We start from the raw sequence: 13,499 nt of genomic DNA, 5'->3' as shown, positions 1-13,499 counted from the left end.
CAAGTATAAAAAAAAGAAGAAAAATAACTCTATCACAGATCATGTTTCTAAATCTTAATATTTCTCCAATGCCTTTTTATCTCTAGAAGAATCCTCCTGTCACCGAAACACTCTCGCCCAGGCCACACTGTCAATTCCATTGCCCCTGCAATGACAGGAAGTGTCAGGAGGTGGCTACGATGCATACAGTTCAGGGGTGACACAGTGACTTTATGCTGCTTGGTTGACGATATAATCCTCCCAGAGGCTCCCAGTTGTAATTCCCTTCAATTCTTCAGGCCCTTCAATTAGAGTTCCTCTGGTTACCACATCGTGTTTACCCTCCAGTCTAAGGTCAACTGTTGAATTTAGCCCTCTTGGTCTATGGAATATCAAAGTCCATTCTTGATGGGCCCAAACAAACCCTTTTTGACTTCTGGTAAAAACTGCCCTCCTGAAAGCCACGTGTCACATCGAATAGGTCAGATTTCCCCTCAACTCTTCTTCTCAGACCTCTGCTTTCCTAAGACACCTTGTTAGGGCAACCGCCATCCTGAGAGAGTTCTCCTGTCCTCAGTTTGTAAAATGCTAAGTCCCTATTCTGTAGTCATTTCTCATCACTAATCATTCTTTGGGAGGAGGAATATTTTCTTTTCCTTCCCCTAGAAAATAGAAGGGAGATTTTCTGCTATGTCATCTTGGTACAGAGTTCAATCTAATGAAAACATTGTCACAAATTGATCAAAACCACCAGGAAAGCAGACAAGAGCATGCTCAATTTCTGTAGTTTTTCTTTTTTGTTGTCATAATATTGCGTGATACAAGTGAGTATTAAAGGAAAATTAACTTTCAGTTGACATATTGAAAAGCATTATACTTAAAGAAGATCTTAAACAGCCAACTCAAACTATTGTACATGGACTTCTGAATAAGTTGGGGTTTTTTTGTTTTGTTTTGTTCAAGACAATGTCTCACTCTGGTTACCAGACTGGAGTACAGTGGCATGATCACAGCTCACTGCAGCCTTGACCGCCTGGGCTCCAGCGATCTTCCCACCTCAGCCTCCTAAGTAGCTGGGACTAAGGCAAGCACCACCATGCCTAGCTAATTTTTACTTTTTATTTTTGTAGAGACAGGGTCTCCCTATGTTGCTCACACTGATCTTGAACCCCTGGGTCAGTGTTCCTCCCACCCCAGCCTCCCAGTGTTGGGATCACAGGTGTGAGCCATGCACCCAATGAGATTTAATGAGTTTCTTTTTTTCCTTATTTTTCCTTTTTTTTTTTTTTTTTTTTTTTTTGGCCAGGTAAGTATTAATGAATTTCAAAACTAGAATATGATGCCTTACACTTGTGATCTTCATACTAATCCACAATATTCAGTAAATCTCAGTTGGAAGAGAGAAGAAAAGCTGAATTCTCTGTTTTCATGACAATTAAATTAAATATAAGTTGCTAGATGCCCAATTTCAGTGACATAACAGCCTTCTCATCCCACTCCCCTTCTATAATTCTGAGGGTTTGGTGTGGAATGAGGTAAGTCAGCCAAAATTTGCTTATAAACATACTTTATTGTACATATAGAGTGGATACTGAGAATGATCAAGTAAATGGAATTTTGAACAGGTAAAGAGGAAACAAAGAATTAAAGTGTCCCTGTGGAATAGTGCAAGATAGGAGTGCCCCACCCATAGTGTTATCTACAATAGGTACTCAGGGGAAAGGACCCCAAGGAGTCAGACCATGAATGAATGACCAGCACAATTCTATGATCAAACTCTACCTCTCTACTTCCAGCCAGGCATCTCAACAATCAAGTTCTATTTAAATCATTCACTCGTGTCTTCCTTTAGTCATGATGAAATAATGAGAATATCATAAGGAACAGAAGGCAATGCATTGGTCACGCCCCTTGGAGAGGCTGGTGGGATGTATCTGGATTAATCCTTACTGGGGGGTGCTATTTTCCTGCATAGTCTTCATTATCCAGTCAACATAGTTCTGTACCCGTGTGTAGAGCCCATAGGTCCCACACTGGGGCCCCCAGGACACCAGGCCAGCTACGTAGAATTTGGCCTTGTCATTGGGATCCTGTACAGCAAAGGCCCCACCACTGTCCCCTTTACAGCTATCCATGCCCTTCTCTCCTCCAGCACAGATCATGTTAGGAGTGAAAACATAGGCCCCTGCATCTGCTTTGGGGTTTTCCACTTTCACTTCTCTACACTTTCTTAAAGGAGCTACAGGTAACCTTGCCGCTTTGAGGCGAAGAGCGCGATCTCTCTTCTCTGTTCGGCCCCAGCCTGCGATCAGTCCCAGGTCCCCATCCATGAGGTTGTAGTCAGAAGAGGTGCCTGGTAGGCAGATGGGGGCGACGTTGGGTCCCATTTTCACTGAGTCTTTCAGCTGCACCAGTGCAATGTCATTATCAAAATTTGTTTGTGCTTCTGGGACTTCCAGCAGCTTCCATCCCGGATGAATAAATACATGCTCAGAAGTCAGCATCTTGGATTTTGCCAGCCGTGAGGTCTGCACTGAGGTGGACCCAACATACATTGTTGGCTCCTGGTTTCCCTCCACAACATGAGCTGCCGTCAGCACCCAGTACTCATCAATGAGCGCTCCACCAGCCCACGGGTTGTCAAAGAAGACTTGCCAGGGGAAGTTTTTAATATCTGCATCAGATCCGCCAATTATCCTCTGTTTTTCTTCAAAGGATTCTCTGGGGACTCCACAGACTAGGAAGGAATTAAAAAAAACACGGGGAAGGAGCAAGAAATGATACTGGCTTCCTGCAAATCCTCCAACCACTCAAAGAATTTTACCTGCTAGGTTGCAGGGTTCTCTAGTACAAAATGGTCAATCCTATTTGGTCAACAAGCTCAATACCTGACCCACCCTGGTCTTACCTAAACACCCCGCTTTGCCGATGTCATAGCAGGCTCATGGCAGAGCTCAGTTAACCAGAGGCAGTGTGTGAATCACTGAGTCCAGATGCACTAGTGCCTCACGCTATCCACAGTGTGACTCACAGCCCCTCTGGAGGCAGGGGTCCACCTTGCACCTCCCAACTCGGCATGTGAGGCCAGTGCCCAACCAAGAGCCAGTGCTGGAAACCCTTTTCTCATACAGATGGTGGAGGAGGGAAGCTTTCTGCCTTCTTCAGATGCCCAGATCAAACTTTAATCGCCTTCTTTACTGGAGTCCTCCTTGCACCTGAGTCCCTCCTAGTAAACCATAGGTCAGCCTAGGAAGTAGAGAGGGGTCCCTTCTTTGGCCTTGACCTCTCACTCCCAGTGACTGGTGCCATTACCATTCAGTTATACTAATAACTGAATTCAAGTGAAGCTGCTTCCCTAAATCCCTTGCTAGACAGCCTGGAGGGACTCCAAGTTGAGCACAACAGGCTTTGGACTTAGACACACCTGGGCTCAAAGCCTGCCTTCGCAACTTGCTAACTCTGCAAACTTGTACCCACCCATTGACCGGTCAAATGAGACTAATGACACCTAGCTTACAGGGCTGTTACAAGGATGTGAATGAGATAATAAACACAACAAATCAGCTGGGTCTTCAGCTCTCAGTTACATCCAGGATGGTTATTATCCTACTGGATTTTCCCCAGCCTTCTGCTACCAAACCTTGATCTCGCTCGTTCCCTGAATCTTGAATTCCTCTATATCTTATTGCCATGTAATTTTTTTTTTTTTTTTTTTTTTTTTTTTGAGACAGCGTCTCCCACTGTCTTCAAGGCTGCAGTGCAGTGGCATGATCTCGGCTCACTGAAACCTCCGCCTCCTGAGTTCAAGCTATTCTCCTGCCTCACCCTCCCAAGTAGATGGGATTACAGGTGCCCGCCACTACACCCAGCTAATTTTTTATATTTTTAGTAGAGATGGAGTTTCACCATTTTGGCCAGGCTGGCCTCAAACTCCTGACCTCATGATTCACCTGCCTTGGCCTCCCAAAGTGCTGGGATTACAGGCATGAGCCACCATGACCAGCCATAAACTTTTAATATAATAACTAGGTTATTTAACTAGTCTTGTTTCCGAATGTTGATTACTCACTCTCAGCTTTCAGGCCCTGTTTTTAGCAGTTCTGTATCTTCTCGCTGCAGCTACATTACCAGACACCAACTGTCGCTGGCTGACGCTTATATTTCCTTGCAGTCGACCTGGCTTCAGTGTAGCTGAGGAGGTTCCCCACAACCCCGACAGCCCACGGCACAGTGCTACTGCCACCTCACTGAGCTGGACTCTGGCAGGCCACTGTTCAGTCCTTTCCCAAGAGGGTTACAGCTGCTTTCAGAAGGTGACTCCCATTCACCCATGCCTATCATCTCTACCCAAGCCTCGGCCCTCCTTACCTGGAACACATTTCGGCAGCTCTGGGATCAGCGCCTCATTCACCCAGCTCCCATTACCAGCACACTGATACTGCCCTGGAATAGCACAGAGAACACAGGTCACACTCACCACCACATCTTCCCTCTTCCATCCACCCCACAGCCCGCTCTGTTCCTTCAGAGCCTCAGCTCCTCTGGGATTCAAGTAGTAAATCAGATTAAATCAGCCAGAAAAAAATATCTTCCTCCAAACAATCCCTCAGGCCTCTAGCCCGCCAGGGGAGACAAAGGGAACATCTCCAAAGCAGAAGGAAAGAAGGCATTGAGAAAGTGGGAAAATAAAATACAAAGTAATACAGCCAGGCTCGGTGCCTTACACCTGTAATCCCAGCACTTTGGGAGGCTGGGGCAGGTGGATCACGAGGTCAGGAATTTAAGACCAGCCTGACCAACATGGTAAAAACCCTGTCTCTACTAAAAATACAAGAATTAGCTGGGCGTGGTGGCATACACCTGTAATCCCAGCTACTCAGGAGGCTGAGGCAAAAGAATCACTTGAACCCAGGAAGCAGAAGTTGCAGTGAGCCGAGATCACACCACTACACTCCAGCCTGGACAACAGAGTGAGACTCTGTCTAAAATAAGTAAATAAATAAATAAAGGCAATGCAGAGAACGTATTAGTGTCTCATTCAGCCCTTCTACGTCAAGAAAGCCAGTCAGTGTAGCTTGCTGGCTTAAAGAGGGAGGCATTGCTCCTATGGGCTGTACATGAAATAACTGGTCCAAAGGTGGGTAATCCCATGGAATGGATGTTATAGGGGAATTCCTACAGCAGCTGTGAAGCTGAGCTGGTGACCTCTATGATTCCCTGTGACTGGTGCTGCCCTGAGCGTGCCCTGCTCCATATGAAAAGTGTATCTTTAGATGAAGTCAAGGGGATGAACACTGTCTGTCCTACCGCCTTCATTTGTCTGCAGACTCTCTCCGGCACAGACAGATTATGCTATTTACCCTCCAACACCTTCTCACTCTCTCTCTTCTCCAGTAGAAGAAACCTACCATTTCCTCCATTTTCCATGTAGTAATACGGCTCCTCACAAGTGCAGCGGGTGACAGAACCAAACAAAGTGCTCTCTGGGTCTTCAACTTTACCATTCTCAATGGATTCAGGAATGCCACAGTCCACAGCTACCAGACGAAGGAAGGAGAGCGATGGTCAGGACAGCCACTTCCTCCAAGGAGGAGTCATGGGGCCAGTTTCATCCTCACTGCTTCCCCACCCCATATCCACAGGCACACCTGGGATGAACCTCCCCATACCAGCCTCTCTGTGGCCATCCTCCCCAACTGGCAATTCTCAGGTCTCTGGCCCACTGAGATGCCAACTCAGATGGCCCCGTGAAAGCCGTAGTGAAGAGCCTGGTTCTCAGCGATTGGTGATGGCCCAGTGGAAGCCACAAATGCACCCACATGGGGCTATTAACTCGACCTATCCCATAGCCCCTTTCTTGGAAAGAAACTTGCCGATCTAGTTGGCCTGGGAACAGATTCGGGGCTGGACTAGAAAAGCCTCCATGACTGGCTTCCCTTCAAAAACCCAACCCACTCCCTCCATGCCTAAGAGGAAACCATGCATCTGAATTTGGATGTGCTGATCTTTCCATTCTCTCTGAGAGTAAAAGAAAGACTTCCACTTTGAAGAGACACGTACGTTGACATTTCAGTTTGGAATTACTCCACTTTCCATTGCTTTGACAAGTCGAATAGAAAGATGTTGCACCAACACGTCCCTGGAGAATAATAAACATCACCACTTATTTCTGAAGAGAGATATGGGAAACCAAAATCAAAACTGGAATTGATCTCTGGCCTTGGATCAATGAGGAGTCCTCACCACAAGAAGCTTGGGAACATCTTAGTAGACTGACCCAAAGCACCCAGGAGACGAGGATGACAGACAGCTCTGCCCCAACGTGTCAACTCCCTTTCCCCAAGAAGACTGAAGGCAGAGAGAGAATGCCAAGCTGGCCAGGGAGCTCCATGACTCACAAGGGAGAACTACAGATCTTAAGCTGTCGTGTTTATGGGAAAGGCGTTATACCTTGATCACACACTTACGTTGGTAAACAACTGGACAATTTCAGTCTGCTCATCCTGATCTGGGGCCAGGGATTGGGGAGAAGCCAAGATGGTACTTTATCTCCACAACCTTCAAACCCATCCAGACAGGTTATCCACACCACATCTCTAAACACATATTTTGCCTTTGCAGGCTCCCAAACAGAAGTGGGAGTTTCTTCTTTAGGACAGGGCATTGCTTGAAAGAACAGAAGCTGGGACAGGAAAAAAGAATTACTAAATAGTTGAAGACTCTCATTCTATTTACATCATTCTCACACTTTCTAAAATCATCCAGTTGTCCTCATTCCTGATGCTTAACATTCCAATATAGCAGATGTCTAAAATCATATGGCATTACCAACTAACCACCCCCAAACTGTCTGCACTCTCAGGTCTAGTTAAAGGATTACTAGGGGTTGAGGCATTCCTAGCAACCATTGACTGGTTTAGATTTTCCTGAGGAAGTGAAGTATCTCAGGATACTATCAGAACAACAATCTATCTGTTTTTTGAATTATTGTTGTTTTGTTTTTGTTTTGTTTTAGAGACAAAGTTTTGCTCTGTTGTCCAGAGTGGACTCAGACTCCTACTTCCTGGGCTCAAGGGATCCTCCTGCCTCAGCCTCCCCTGGTAGCTGAGATCACAGGTACTTCCATTGTGCCTGGATCAACCTGCTTTGATCCCACATTGTTTGGGGACTTTGGTATCACCAACCAAAGAGGTACTTCTAGGTTACTCACGATCTCCATGGTAGCGAAGTTTCCAGCCCTTGTTTTGCCCTGTTAGATCCGTTTGGAAGATGATATCAAGAGCATTACTCTTGGTTTCAATATTTAGTGGCCCAGGGAATCCACGACCGCAGTAAGGACCAAATTGCTGATCTCCTGCAACAAACTGAACGAAATGATGAAATCAGAAGAGGGAAAGAACTAAAGGAAAGAGGTAAAATTGGAAGATGGGAGATAAAAATAAGAGAGGCATTGAATGTCACATAAAATAAGAAGAAGGAAAATAAGGGTCAGGAGAAAAGATAATTTTATCTTCAGGCTGAGTGCAGTGGCTCACGCCTATAATCCCAGCACTTTGGGAGGCCGAGGTGGGAGCATTGCTTGAGGCCAGGAGTTTCAGGCCAACCTGAGCAACATAGCAAAACCCCATCTCTGTAAAAAATAATAATAATAATCACAATAAAAATGTTAGCTGGGTATGGTGGCGCACGCCTGTGGGCCTAGCTACTCAGGAGGCTGAGGTGGGAGGCTTGCTTGAGTCCAAGAGGTCAAGGCTACAGTGAGCCGTGCTTGCACCACTGCACTCCAGCTTGAGCAAAAGAGCAAGACTCTGTCTCAAAAAAAATTTTTCTTTGTCTTCAGGGAGAGATCTCTTTGTGTAAGTTGAGGGTGGGGGTATTAATCAACCGTCACGCACAACTAAACTGTCAAGGCAGTTTCCCTCTGAGTCAGCTGGTTCCACATCAAAATCTTCTCTCCGCACAGTCACCACCACTTGGAACCCTTTCTCCAGCCGGATCTGGTATTCACACCTTGAGTTCTCTGGATACGGTTTGGGATAATTGGGACTTGCAATCTCCCCAATCAGTGCAGTGAATACATCCCCACTGCAATTAACTAAGAGAGAAAAAGTGAAAGGGAGAATCAAATACAGCATCAAACAAAGGAATTCCTGCACTATTCTATGATTCCTTCTCTCAGAAACTGACAGTTCTCCATTCAAACTAACCAGAGATCCCCGCCCTAACTGGAGGGATGCAGCAATTACACATGCAGTAGATATCAGCAGGAACACCCAAGTCCTATTAGGTTTCCATCACTCTGCTTAGGATGGAGCCTTTCCTGGTTATGAACAGCCCCCAGTAGACTCTTTACAGACATCTATCTCTTTTCTCCAATTAACTAACTTTACCCTGTAGTCTTATCTTCCTCCCTTCTTGTGGCTTCATCTCAGCTTATGAGTAACTAAGAATAGATGCCAATACTGAGTGATATAATGGACTCTGTGGACTCAGCGGACTCAGCATTGGGGGAGGTTGGAAGCGGGACGAGAAAACTGCACATTGGGTATAGTGTACACTGCTCGGGTAACAGGTGCAGTAAAATCTCAGAATTGACCACTAAAGAACTCATCCATGTAACCAAAAACCACCAGTACCCCCAAAACTATTGAAATTCTTAAAAATAATACATAAATAAATAAGTAAATTTAAAAATAAAAAAGAAGAAGAAATGCCAAATGAAGGCTGGGCCTAATCGAAGTTGGAAGGGTGGACAAAGCCCTTTCTGGGGTCTCAGTCATTCCAAATCCCAGGGAACATGCAACCCTCTTAACACCAAGCTCACCTCCACAATTCTTCATGTCATCATGGAGGAAGTATTCCAGGGGGCAGGAGCAGAAGTAACCACCAGTGAAATTGTTGCTGAAATGTCTACAAGGGGCATCTACAAAATCTGTGCATTCATTTATGTCTACAAAGAGTAGAGAGAGGCTGAGGTCAAGAACAAACACCAAGAAGACAGAATGAGGTTAAACCCAAAACCATAAGGATAAGAAAAAGTAGAAAAGGCCTATTGCTTAAAGATCTCTCAAGGGATCACATTTCAGGCTGGTATTATTCTATATTACTCTCCTGACATATGGTTCCAGAGTCGAGCCCTACCACTACACAGGTATAAGGGAGCTCGTGTGTGTGTGTGTGTGTGTGTGTGTGTGTGTGTGTGTGTGTGTGACATAGCCTCACTCTGTCACCGAGGCTGGAGTGCTCTGTGTGTGTGTGTGTGTGTGTGTGTGTGTGACATAGCCTCACTCTGTCACTGAGGCTGGAGTGCTCTGTGTGTGTGTGTGTGTGTGTGTGTGTGGTGTGTGACATAGCCTTACTCTGTCACTGAGGCTGGAGGGCAGTATGTGTGCGTGTGACAGAGAGAGAGAGACTCACTCTGTCAACCAGGCTGGAGTACAGTGATGTGATCTCAGCTCACTGCAACCCCCGCCTCCCAGGTTCAAGCAAGTCTCATGCCTCCACCTCCCGAGGATCTGGGAACACAAGCACCGCCACCATGCCTGGTTAATTTTTCGTATTTTTAGTAGAGACAGGATTTCATCACGTTGGTGAGGCTGGTCTTTAACTCTTGGCCTCCAGTAATCCACCCGCCTCAGCCTCCCAAAGTGCTGGGATTACAGGCATGAGCCACCACGCCTGGCCTAGGGAGCTCTTAATGTCAGAGATCCTTCACTTTTCTCATGTACAGAGCGTTTCAGCTCCAGGGATGACGCTCTGCAAGGTAAACATCATGATGATGCCTTCTGCAGGGAGGAATCAGTACATTCATTGCTTTATATGATGTTGGTCCTTCTATCAAATCTAAACAATAGTTTGGCTTTATGAGATGTCCTAGCTTCATTTTAACCTGGAGAGAGATACAGAATTACCCAGAATTTGAAGGTTTGAATGCCATATATTGAATGGGTTTAAATACTACACATTCCTCGTGTGATTCTTGCCAAGTTATTAACTTTCCTAGTCTATATTTTCTTCATCTTTATATGGAGCAAATAACACCTACCTTGAAGGGTGAAAGTGATGATTGTGTTAAAATAGGAAAAATCCCCAGCACATACCCAGTTTATAGTGGCTCTGAATAAATTACTGTGTATTACATAATATGTGTTATTACCATTATCATCATCACCACTAAGATGTGATCATGCATTTGAATTTCATAAAAGTGATTTATGGAGGGACCCAGGCCAAGTCAACACTTTTTGTATGAATTACAAACAGAATCCTCATTCAACGTGTTGCTCAGTGGATTTCTCACTTCTAATCTTTTAGCTGGGTCAATAAGGCACATGCAGAAGGGTGAGCCTTACCTGTGGCGACATAGTATGCAGCAAACCCCGTAAAACGCTCTTCATTGGAAAAGTCTGACTTAAAGATCACCTGGAGTTTGTTGTATGGGACTTGGAACTCTTCCACAATTGGAGAGTGGGGATTGTTACTGGTCCTCTGTCCACAGAGCCTCCCTTCTTCAATGTCTCCTGACATTATCTAAGAGAAGAGTCAACAGCAACAATAAAAAAGCTAGGAAAGGGTAATATTTTGGTATGGAGGTAAGAGAAGGGACAGAGAGAGTAGAACATTTATGCCCCTAGGACTTGACTTCAGTTCACTGTGAGTACAGGTGGCTCTCCCTCCCACATCCTTATTCCACTACCTCAGCCCTGGTCTTCTCTCTCTATTCTTTTTGTGCTTATAACATACCTGCACCGAGTCATATGCACAGTTCTCTGACAGCTCTATGTCCAGATGGGTGAAGTAGAGGTGAATCCCATACCCTTCAGGAACTTCTATGTCCCAAGATTTCTCTACCTCACTGGGGTATGCCTGAGGATAGTTAGGGGACAGAATCTCCCCATACATAGTAGGCTCAGCATAAACCCATGCCAAAAGGGAAAACAGGACAATGCACCTGAAAAAAAAAAAAAAAAAAAGAGGTATAGATTGGTGTGTGGCCCAGGCACTAGTAGCCTAGGACAGAAAGTGCTATTTCTCAGAGGCGGAAGAAAGGGGGAAGAAGAGAGGCAGTCAGTCGGCCACTGGGGAGAATCTTAGGTGCATTTTGGGAGGCCGAGGCAGGCAGATCATGAAGTCAGGAGATCGAGACCATCCTGACCAACATGGTGAAACCCCATCTCTAAGAAAAATATGTGGGAGTTCAGTTAGGGTGGTGGGAAAGATTTTAGAGGAAATAAACATAAGCCTTCTTGGAAAGCCAAGAAGTTTGCCCAGCTTTTGTAAAAGTCTTGGCTGAAGGCAGCTGAGTTCTCTTAAAAGCTCAGGACATAGATACATAGGAGCATACAGGACTTTATCTAAAGAGCTTATTTACTCATGTAGTCCTAAAACTAATCCTTGATCAGTGGCGGGCAGGATTGCTCTCCCAGGGTGAGGGCGACCAGATTAATTACCCACAGGCGTGTTGACTCAAGTCTTTGCTGTTAAAACTGTGCTAATAAATGTCTGCAGGGCCAGCTAGTTGGGGCTGTGGTGGCTACTCTTTACAGCACCTTCCTTGGTGTCTCTGAGGGGCCAGGACCCCTAGCTGCTGTTCCACTGAGTATCCGTGTGTCTGGGTACGTTATTCATCTGTCTGTGGGTCAGGGTCTGCGGGACGGACCCCAGAAGCTGGTGCCCTGTGTGAGGAGCATCTCTGCTGATGCTCCCAACGCCCACAGGTGGAGGCAGGAGCTTCTTTCACTAGGGGACGGCAGGGACCCTGGGACAAGCGGTCTGAGAAGGAAGTGCTGCCCCACTGAGACAGGGTTGTCTGGGGAAGGAGAAAAGGGACAGCCAAATGACAAGGAACATAAAAACATCCTACATTCGTTTTCCAGAGTTCGTTTGGGGTTGTTTATGTTCCCCCGATTACTGAAAATCCAAGCTATCTCCCCACAGTTCCTAAAATCTTGCTAAAATTGCTTTAACCCTGAAAACAGTGGTAGGTAAGGGGGTGAAGTAGGGGTGGATGGGGTGAGCCTAAGAGAAATAGGCTGTCTATATTCTGCCTTTTTTTTAGGGTGTCTTTGTCAGCCCTCTATCACTGCCCCAAGCCCTCCCACGTGAAGCTTTCTGCCTTTCTTATTTCCTCCATCAAAGCTCTGCTCCTCGTTTGTAAGGATTTTACCTTCAGAAGCAGGTAGGAGCAAGTGGATCAGTCCCCTGTCTCCGGCCAGTGGGCATGCTGGGCAACCCCTCCGGCCCCCGGGGACAGCAGCACAGGGCCTTGACGCTCCCTCTGCAGGAACCTCCTTGTTAACCAACAGCTACCACTCTGAGCCTATTTCTTTGCCTCTCCTTATTTTGCGCCTCAGGGGCACTCACCTGCACAACCCCAGGGACCTGGAAGCACAGACAGGATGGGGAAGAGGTTCTTCAGTGTATGTCTGGTGAGTAGCCACCTGCCAGCACCATTCCCCCAACAAGCCTCAGCTGCGACTGGGACCTACGGGACACAGGGGTTAAAGGAAAGCCTTAGAATAGAAAGGAAGATAAGAAGCAGAAGGTGGGGAAGAACACGGCAATCAAGAAGGCCCAGAAAAGAAGAGGCAGGGAGCTTGTTCCTCATTCTTCAGGGGTCAAGACATATCTGAGGAAAAGCATGAAGGAAGTTAATGAGATGGACTAGAAAAGGAGGAAAAGGCTGGAAGCGGTGGCTCACACCTGTAATCCCAGCACTTTGGGAGGCTGAGGCAGGCAGATCACCTGAGGTCAGGAGTTCAAGACCACCCTGGCCAACATGGTGAAACCCCATCTCTACTAAAACACAAAAATTAGCCAGGCTTGATGGCAGGTGCCTATAATCTCAGCTACTCAGGAGGCTGAGAGGGGAGAATCCATTGAACCTAGTAGATGGAGGTTGCAGTACCCAGGATGGCGCCACTGCACCCAGCCTGGGTGGCTGAGCAAGACTCCATCTCAAAAAAAAAAAAAAGGAAAAAAAGGAAAAGAAAAGGAGGAAGAGAGACCGACAAGCTGAAGTAAGAGGAAACTCTCTTTTTGTGCCATATGTTTTAAGGATATACAGACAGGCTCTCTATTCCTAAAATATCTCCCTACCTAGATGCCACACATGCCAGAAAAATCAACCATTTGAAAAATTAGTATTGAGATAAAATTCATGGCTGGGCGCGGTGGCTCACGCCACTCTCCAAGCATGTTGCACAATGCCAAGGCAGAACCGAGACTCCCTAGGATGGATGGAAGAGCTTCAGCTAACACTTACCTCCTTACCCGTTCCCTCTGCCTCCATTATGAACATACAGTGCATACACACACACACACACACACACACACACACACACACACACACCACTGCTGCTGCCAGGATATTAATGTGCAGTTTGTTACACGAGATTCCTCTTCCTTCTCGTCCTCTGATCTAGTGCTTTTCCTTCTCCCCTATCTTTTGTCTTTCCTGACCTAACAAGGCTGTGGTTCATATCCTGATCCCAGTACAGACCAGCCCTCCATTAGGTTCA

At 46.2% G+C, this 13,499-nt stretch overlaps 2 protein-coding genes across 2 annotated transcripts; both read right to left on the bottom strand.

The window, feature by feature from the left end:
• Positions 1–1,529: 1,529 nt before the first annotated feature.
• LOC135966149 (complement C1s subcomponent-like) lies at positions 1,530–6,592 on the bottom strand. The gene is made up of 4 exons (XM_065523669.2): positions 6,040–6,592; positions 5,388–5,516; positions 4,348–4,422; positions 1,530–2,716 (listed from the first exon to the last, which is right to left on the bottom strand). The coding sequence occupies exons 1-4, from the start codon at positions 6,134–6,136 to the stop codon at positions 1,926–1,928; spliced, it is 1,092 nt and encodes a 363-aa protein (XP_065379741.1). The 5' UTR covers positions 6,137–6,592; the 3' UTR covers positions 1,530–1,925.
• On the bottom strand, positions 6,443–13,270 carry LOC102134687 (complement C1s subcomponent-like). The gene is given in 9 exon segments (XM_074005951.1): positions 6,443–6,645; positions 7,190–7,343; positions 7,875–8,074; positions 8,804–8,929; positions 10,332–10,509; positions 10,723–10,866; positions 10,869–10,930; positions 12,343–12,463; positions 13,244–13,270. Coding segments are annotated over 9 exon segments (1,215 nt in total).
• Positions 13,271–13,499: the final 229 nt, after the last annotated feature.

The sequence above is a fragment of the Macaca fascicularis genome, chromosome 11 (genome assembly GCF_037993035.2).
Source record: "Macaca fascicularis isolate 582-1 chromosome 11, T2T-MFA8v1.1".
Taxonomy (NCBI): domain Eukaryota; kingdom Metazoa; phylum Chordata; class Mammalia; order Primates; family Cercopithecidae; genus Macaca; species Macaca fascicularis.
Note: the sequence above shows the minus strand (reverse complement) of the source record. Positions and strands in the feature narration are given on the sequence as shown.

Bases quoted from the DNA above. Each gene is read 5' to 3' on its own strand.
- LOC135966149 (XM_065523669.2), bottom strand. From the start codon at position 6,136: ATGTTTATTATTCTCCAGGGACGTGTTGGTGCAACATCTTTCTATTCG. The intron at 5,517-6,039 runs GTACGTGTCTCT...TTCGTCTGGTAG, and splicing joins TTCCAAACTGAAATGTCAAC to CTGTGGACTGTGGCATTCCT. The intron at 2,717-4,347 runs GTAAGGAGGGCC...ATTCCTTCCTAG, and splicing joins GCTGCCGAAATGTGTTCCAG to TCTGTGGAGTCCCCAGAGAA.